The sequence below is a fragment of the Aedes albopictus genome, chromosome 2 (assembly GCF_035046485.1).
Source record: "Aedes albopictus strain Foshan chromosome 2, AalbF5, whole genome shotgun sequence".
Lineage (NCBI taxonomy): Eukaryota > Metazoa > Arthropoda > Insecta > Diptera > Culicidae > Aedes > Aedes albopictus.
The window spans coordinates 471,092,985-471,101,339 of record NC_085137.1 but is presented as its reverse complement, the minus strand read 5'-3'; the positions used below and the strand labels follow the sequence as shown (position 1 = coordinate 471,101,339).

At 44.1% G+C, this 8,355-nt stretch overlaps 1 protein-coding gene across 1 annotated transcript; it reads right to left on the bottom strand.

Annotated features, from left to right (window-relative positions):
* Positions 1-5,926: 5,926 nt before the first annotated feature.
* LOC109406441 (cyclin-dependent kinase 4) lies at positions 5,927-8,146 on the bottom strand. Its single transcript, XM_019679534.3, has 5 exons — positions 7,880-8,146; positions 7,594-7,762; positions 7,390-7,531; positions 6,538-6,866; positions 5,927-6,477 (listed from the first exon to the last, which is right to left on the bottom strand). The coding sequence occupies exons 1-5, from the start codon at positions 7,971-7,973 to the stop codon at positions 6,258-6,260; spliced, it is 954 nt and encodes a 317-aa protein (XP_019535079.1). The 5' UTR covers positions 7,974-8,146; the 3' UTR covers positions 5,927-6,257.
* Between the last annotated feature and the right edge of the window lie 209 nt (positions 8,147-8,355).

The window sequence follows — 8,355 nt, the reverse complement described above, 5'->3', positions numbered from 1 at the left end:
AAATTCTGTACGCATTATGATCAGAAGGGCTGCAAAACAGTGAATCGAAAAGGAGAGCGTCCAACATAGCTCTGGTCCTCAAAAGTTCCTACCTCATGCTTTCACGGGTCAAGCGATGACAAACACCGCCAGCTAAGAGTTGTGTGCTTAGCTGGTAGTGCAGCCTGGGTCCTGTTGTCCTTCTGACTTCAGCTAGATTGAGAAGGTACGTCTCGAGCGTCTGTTCACCAAGGATGTGCGGCTCAAACAGCGGCTGAGTATGAAATGCTCCTCCACCGGAAGCTATACCTAAGGTGGCAGCCCCACCATGGTGGATAGTTGGTTGGACCTTTGGCCAACAACATACTGTTTCCGAAACCCAATAAGCGTTACTGAAACCGAAAATGAAATATTACGAACTGATTCAACGGCAACGATTTTTAGTGCGAAACAACGGACAAGAATTGGAATGTATATAATCCTAGGACTGAGCGAAGTCCGTTGGCCGAGCTTTGGAGAACACAGATTGGCGTCGGGTTAAATTGTGCTATACGAGGTGAACACGCTCCTCGTCACCGTGGAGTTGGTTTCCTGCTCAGCGCTCACGCCCACGCTGCGCTCATGAAGTGGGAACCTATTAATGAGAGGATAATTGTAACCAGATTCAGAACACGGGTTCGAAACCTTACCATGATCCAATCACAGACAAACAGACGTAACACCTTGAACGATTTTCATGGAAATCCATCGCCCAGTTCATACAACCATCACCTGGTGGAAAAGTTGCACTAAATCGGGCGCCGGTTCAACACACGTAGACTGGAAGACGCTGCGGTGAAAAGGTCCTTCGTCAAGGAGCTAGAGAACCGTGCTGCGAATATTCCAGAAGGTGGAAGCGTAGAAGATCAATAGAGCGCCATCAAGAACGCCTTCATCGCCACCGGCGAAAATAATTTGGTTGAGCTACGCATCCGAAGAAAGCAGTGGATCACAGATGATACCTGGAGGAATATAGAGGAGCGAAGGAACGTCAAAGCCGCGATAGAGCGAGCGAAAACACGAGGAGCCAAAGCCGTAGCCCGTCAGCGCTATTCGGCTCTCGAGAAGGAAGTGAAACGCTCATGTAGACGGGACAAAAGAGCATGGGCGGACTCCCTAGCCGACGAAGGCGAGAAAGCCGCAAACACAGGCGACATCCGTCTCCTCTACGATGTTTCACGTCGTCTTAGTGAGACTAAGATGAATGCTACGATGCCCGTGAAAGACACGTCTGGACAGTTACTGACCGACCCGGCTGACCAGTTAAAACACTGGTTCGAGCACTTCGGAAACCTTTTTCAAGTGTCGGTCACGCCATCAACACCTCAGCTTGATCCGCCAAGGGTTCGACGCAATACCCGTGTCAAAACCGAAGCTCCATCAGTACAGGTTATAGAAACAGCCAGCATGAAATCAAACAGGGCCCCAGGAGTATAGACACTATAGATTCCATAGACTCGCGGAGACATGGTTGAGCAATACGATTTTAGTGTGTTTTACCGTGAATTTAGAGTGTACCGAGCGAATATGACGTCACGCAATCCAGTGTCGCTATTGAAATCGTGACGTCATGCTCGTTTGGCTACACGAACTGACAGTTCGTTTGGCTACAGTTGTCTTAGCCTCCGCGAGTCTATGGAATCTATAGTGTCTATACCCAGGAGTCGATCGCATATCAGCTGAGATGCTCAAAGCTGACCCCGTAGTATGCGCACAACAACTGCATCAATGGACTACCCGCTTGGCGCACATCCACAGTTGATCAGCAGGAGTAAATCCATTTTATTTCGTATGGTGAAAAGCATCTAAACTTGAATTACTTGAAATAGAAAGCTTTTACTGAAAAAATATTTGGTAGGCTTAATAGCAGTCACCATTGTGTACAACCACTACCAAATATTTTTTCGAATAATGTATTCCACTTCGATAAATTTGCTTTTAGATGCTTTTCGCCATACAATATTTTTGCGATTGGTGATTTGATGTTGCATGAAGAAGAAGAAGAATGATGGTGTTTTGAAAAAATCCTATCCCTATAACACAGGGGAAGTTTTTAAAATGCCTCTATAAAATCTAAAACAAAATCTAATTAAAAACGGTTTTATGTACGGTGTTAGATTTTGGACGGACTACATATTGAACGTATAAATTTAAATTTACCATTTTTTTCTTGATAAGGTACTTAATTTGTAGTTCGTTCAAAGTCTAACACCGTACATAAAACGGTTTTTAATTAGATTTTGTTTTAGATTTTATAGAGGCATTTTAAAAACTTCCCCTGTGTTATAGGGATAGGATTTTTTCAAAACACCATCATTCTTCTTCTTCTTCTTCATGCAACATCAAATCACCAATTTGCTTTTAGCGATTTTTCGCGCATAGAAGCTAGCGCCACATTGGTCGATGTGGAGAGTAGGAAAACAGCCGATGTAGTTAATTCATTCCATCAACTCCATCCGGATGTCTTTGCTGAACACCGCCACACGCTGCAAAAATTGATGCAGCCTCTGTACCTTGCTATGTACTGATTCCGCAAACAGCTTCAGGTCGTCCTTAAAGAAGGTGTGGGTTATTCTCAGTGCTGAAAATTTCATTTCGTCACATCTAAGTTCAACCACCTACAGCTCATTTTAGAAGCTGAACCTGAGAATATAATATATTAAAAACTTGTGCGGCTAAACCAGTTCTGCAAGAAAGTCACGGAAAACCGCTATTTTTCGAATATTTAAGGTAAATGTCACGGACTACCTTCGAAAAATGCAAATGATATTCACGGTGAATATCATTTGGCATTTTTTAAAGGTAGTCCGTGACATTTACCATAAATATTCGAAAAAATAGCGGCTTTTCCGTGAGTCAACCGTGACTATTCTCAGGTTCAGCTTCTGAAATAAAATGTAGGTACAGGTACTCTTCGATATAACGTACAAAAAAGTTTTCTCTTTGTACGTTATATCGAAGTGTACGTTTTATCGAAGCAGAGAAAAATTTAATATTTTTTATGTTAGTATTGATGTATTCGACGTGAAATTAATCCCAAATAATGATTTCGGTGAAATTGACAAAACCAATAATGAAAAACTTTAGTTTTCACGAAAAAGTCATTTTGTTTTTTTGTGCTTTGATATAACGTACATTTTGCTTCGATATAACGTACACTAAATTTTCTCCCAAATTGCGCTTATTCTGGGTAACAAGGCTAATGCTGCAACAAAACATTGATTTGAGTGATTTCGTAGTTTATCTAAGGGCTATTCCTGGGAAAAATAAAAAAAAATCAATGTTGTACGTTATATCGAAGCAAAATGTACGTTATATCGAATTCGCTATATCGAGGGTACGCTATATCGAGGGTACGTTATATCGAAGATTGCCTGTAATTGAATTTAGATATGACGAAATGAATTTTTCAGCACTGGTTATTCTTATACTCATTCCACCACTTTTCAGTTGGTAGCCATAGTTGCATTGGTTGATTCGAGTGCTCTGCTGAGGGGGTCAATCGCTAGGCAGAACCATAGCGGACTACAGGTATCGCCCTGAAATATCCCCCTCGTGATGCTGAGAGTTCTGGACCGCGACACAGCTGTTCCGTCGGTAATTGGCTTTTTAAGCGATGTTGAGATAATTCCATATTCTGAATCTGCACGCCAAACTGAGCCGAAATCCAAATTTTCATGAATTTTTTAGCCCGGGAACCTATTTAAAAATCAATTTGAAGTTTGTATAGGAGCGATTTGTCGAATCACCCCTCGTCGGATTTTGTACTGGGCGGAGCTGTCAAGCAGTTGCCCAGCTGTCAAAAGGTGATTTGAATAAATAAATCTTTTCGAAATGGATTTTAGGTATCAACACAAAGTTCTAAAAATCTGAAAAAAATCATAGAGGCTTAGAAAAAGGTGCTCTTTCGTTTAAAAGTATAAAATCATTAAATTTTTCTAAATTTAAAAACCCAATTTGTAGGGACGTGCTCCGCGTGGTGCATCAGCCTGATGACGTTCCCGTCTACCTTGTACAACTACTGCAGTATCTTAAGAAGGTACGAGTGCGGTACTGAGTCGTACGCCTTTCTTTAGTCGATGTACGCCGTGCTCAGGTTCCTCTGCTTTTCGGTGATTTGACTCACAATGACTGCAACTTTGATGACATGATCTTTGCAGCCTTGTATGTTCTTGCGACACCCCTTTTTGTTCCTCGGTCATCACGTTGTTGACATCGTAATGGGCTTGTATCCTCCCCGCTACATATTACCGACGACAGCACTTTGTACAGACTCGAAAGACACGTTATTGGTTTGTACTCAACTGTGTGTTGGTCCTTCGACCAAAGATAAGTGATGCCCTTGGTAATGGACTCTAGTCTGGTAGCTGCGTGGGTCTTCTAGCACCATGTTGAAGCATTCCGCCATCCGCCAGTGAATCGTCGTGAGTTTTTTTATATAAAAAATTGTGCAGGAAATCGGATCCTGGTTCAGCCCAATTTCTGGTATACCGAGTAGCACACGGGGTAGCCTCACGTATGTCCTGAGCGGTAACTACGGCCACGGTCATGTCTCCAACTCCATTACACTGTCGCTCTTCTTCTGCCAACCACATCCCATCGTCGCTGTGCTGGAAAGGGTTCTCCCATAGATTGACCCAGAACTGTGTGACGTCGCCAATCTCCGGAAGGCCTTGTCCATCATCAGACTTATCGTTTCGGATGCAGTTGTAAAACTCCCTTTCGTTAATGTTGAACATCCGGTTTAGTTCTTTCCGCTTCGAACATTCTCCATAAATGTTGGCTTCTGTGAGATCTTGGAGTTCTGTGGGCTTCACAATTTTAGAAATATAACAAACTAGCCTCGTTGATCGATTCCCTTGCTTGTACTGTGTTAATCGACCAATCTTGGTCCGCATTGTAGCGATCCGGTTCTCCAAACGTCCCATTCACGCGGATTTTTGTGTGCTGGGGCGTGTGCGACCTTCACCGTCTCCTTGCGGGCGCGTTCGTAATCACAGCGTCTTGACAACAGCCATCGCAGCTGCATACACCGAGGTTCTCGAGGTTCTGTACGGCCTTCAAGTACTGTGGCCCTGGTTTAGGATGCTTACTGCATTTGTTAACCGATAGGAATTCCGCAGCTTTGGTATTCGGTGTCGGGTCTGTCCCACGGAACTGCGTGACTGCTGTGGTCATGTGGAGCGCTAATTCATCTCGTAGTTGCTGTCGATGTATATCCACTGTTGGTCCGTCCTGGAGCAGTGGATGCAGTCGAATCACGATTATTATTACATATTATTATCATTATTATTTTGGTAGTGTAAATCGAAATAGCCGAATTTTCATGCGCTCGGAACACACAAGCCTGATGGCCATTACAGAAACTGTGCAGCTTGCACCTCCTTGTTGAACAAACGCTCAGTTCCCACCTATGCTGGTTACCCGATCTTCCATAAAGGTCGCTCATCCGTACCCCGACCGGTTGCACAGGGAGGTAGGGAGTTACTGGGAAGTGACTTAAAACCCTTAATAGGGTCTATATTACGCAATACCCAACTTTTACTGTGCCCACGTTGGGAGAGGGAAGGCATATTAGTACCGGTCTTTGTTAAGAGAAAGACTGCGCTTACGACATGTCTCGGACAAGGAAGAGTTGCTTTTTTGGTAAGGAAGATATCGTTCGGTCAGGATTAAACTACTTTGATAACAGATGGAACTCGATTGTCCAGAGTTGCGTTCTAAAGCTTGTCACACATAATATGATGTTCACTTTTCCGCTATTCTGCTGTTATCAAAATATGATGTTCACTTTTGTCCAAGTAATTCACTTGACATTTTTTTCGATTTTCGCGAGCTCTCGAAGCATGTGCTTCACATAAATCGATAAATGGCTTTCTCATACCTTCTGCAATGCTTGAAAACTTGCTCTTTTGTGTATGTACTATAATTTCGTACAAAATGCATTGTTTGTCACAATTGATTGAACTGAAAAATGTTAAAGCATGGAAAATATTCTCACATGTGATTCTACATCACTGTCAAATCTTACCCTAAACGCAAGTTTCGATTTTTTCCCATCCGAGATCCGGAGAGAAATCGCTAGTTGCTACGTGTATGAAACCTATAATCATTAGAAATCTGTACGTTATTACTTACGTGTCTAGTCTGGGTCTTGCGTGTGTATGGCAGTGTGCAGCGTGCTCGGGGCTGATTTGTACCACCATTTCTAGTTCAAATATATCGTGAGTGAATTCTGTTCACATCGGTTCCTGCGTGAAGTAGGGATGCTGAAGACACTGCAGGGCCGAAGGTCTCTCCCGTGGATTGAAGGCCAACATTTTCTTGAGCAGATCGTTGGAAAAATCGCACAGTTTCGAGCACAGCTGACGGGGTTCACGTTGCTGGGTCGGTCGGAAGTTTTCCCGCGCCACCGAAATGCCACGCGGCCATTGGCTTTCCGACGGTCTTCCCGTTAATCTAGAAATAGAAGTGGCATCAGTCTGGAAAATCCATGACCGTCAGTCAATAGGCACTCACTCGAATATTTTCTCCAACTGATTGCCTTCCGAGGTACCCGGAAACAATGCCACCCGTTGGAACATCTCCGCAATGATACAGCCCGAGCTCCAGATGTCAACCGAACTGTGGTAGGGTTCGCCGAGCAGCACCTCCGGAGCACGGTACCACAACGTTACAACCACGGTGGTTAGCTTCATTTCGAAATCGTACGTCTTGGCCAATCCAAAATCGGCCAGTTTCAGCTGACCTTGGGCCGATATGAGGAGATTCTGCGGCTTCAGGTCGCGATGGATGATTCGATGGGAGTGCAGGAAATCGACACCGGTCAGGAGCTCGCGCGATAGACGCTGTGGAGAAAAGAACAATGGATTATAGAAAAGTCATCAATGTTGGAACCGGCCTAGACCAGTGCCAGCAGACGGATATCATCATCGACTAAGGTGTATTTCTGATGTCCAGGTAGATGAACCACCAGATTGTCACTCCAAACGTACACCGATTTGACTAGTTTGTTCTGTTTCATCCTGAACGCCATATAGTGAACCTGACTTAACGCTTAAACGGGAGTGAAGAGATCGACCCCAAATATCAGAGAGAAGTTCGTCGCTGAATGCATTGTTTAGTCGTTGAAGTCACCTAGCCATGGATCACCATCAATTACCACCACTTTTGTGGTATTTGTACCACATCTGCCAAGAAAATCTTTTCAATCTAGTCTTGAATGAAGATTAGGTAATCAAAATAAAGCTCATTTCAAGATATTTGTTCCATGACTCGTAACAGTCAATTCACCACCAGTCTTTCCAAAGTACAAAAAGTCGTTTCCAAAAAAAAAAAATAACACATATCATAAAAAGATTCAACACTCACCTGAATGGTCATCCGAGGCATTCCGCCGGGAGGAAGCCGTTTAATGTAGTCATCCAGGTCCTGTTCGAGATGTTCAAACACCAGAAACAGGACAAGTTGCCCTTCTCGCTCCAGACGCGGTCCATGGCAAACGTCAAGCAGTCTACAAAGCAAGAAAATTAAGCTTAAAACTGATCTTTCAAGGAAAATCTTTCTAATTCTCACTTAACAACATTCGGATGCTGAAATGCGTCGAGCTGTTTCAGCAGTGCAATCTCCCGCAGCGTCGACATTGGCACCCCGTCCTCCGTCAAGGCCACCCTTACTTTCTTCAGCGCAACTATGTTGCCTTCATTGCTGAGGTCACGTGCCTTATAAACGGTTCCGTATGCTCCTAAAGTTATTAATGTGACAAAAAAAACTTTGTTACTACATTTCCAAAATATCATGAAGATTTAACTCAAAATTGGAAACAAATAAACACCGGCGCCCCAGATTCCCCTATTCTCACCTGTGCCAATCACATTCAGTTCCTCGTAGTTGGTGCTCAGCTGAAACATGGTGCTCACGGTGTGGTGCTGCTGCAGCTGTTTGGTTGGTGCCATTTCCGGCACGCGCGCACTTTTAATTAACGGTAATTTCCGCGCCTTTGCCCGCAGGAAATTCCAGCAAGAAAAGGCGTAAACAAAAATGAACTTCGGCTGCAGCTTGCGTTGCGCGAGAGCGCGTTGTTTTGATGCGTGATCGGCTTGCGACTGTTTTTGCTGTCAGAATGCGAGCGGCGCGCGCGGATTAATCCCCGCCTTTTGGGCGCTGGATTGAGAACTCGAACGGACGCTACAACGTCGGCACGGGTGGGAAGCTTGGATTAGCTGGGGCACGTGTGAAACATACAGCATGCTGTCCAAGGGCACACTCTGCCGGGGAGTAGAATAAACTGTGTGTGCTGCATTATTTTCAACGCTAAATTTGTTTCGATCAGTATTG

Excerpts from the sequence above, each read along its gene's own strand:
- LOC109406441 (XM_019679534.3), bottom strand. The coding sequence starts at position 7,973 with ATGGCACCAACCAAACAGCTGCAGCAGCACCACACCGTGAGCACCATG. Across the intron at positions 7,763-7,879 it reads ACTGAATGTGATTGGCACAG|GAGCATACGGAACCGTTTAT; the intron begins GTGAGAATAGGG and ends TAATAACTTTAG. Across the intron at positions 7,532-7,593 it reads CAGCATCCGAATGTTGTTAA|ACTGCTTGACGTTTGCCATG; the intron begins GTGAGAATTAGA and ends CTTGCTTTGTAG.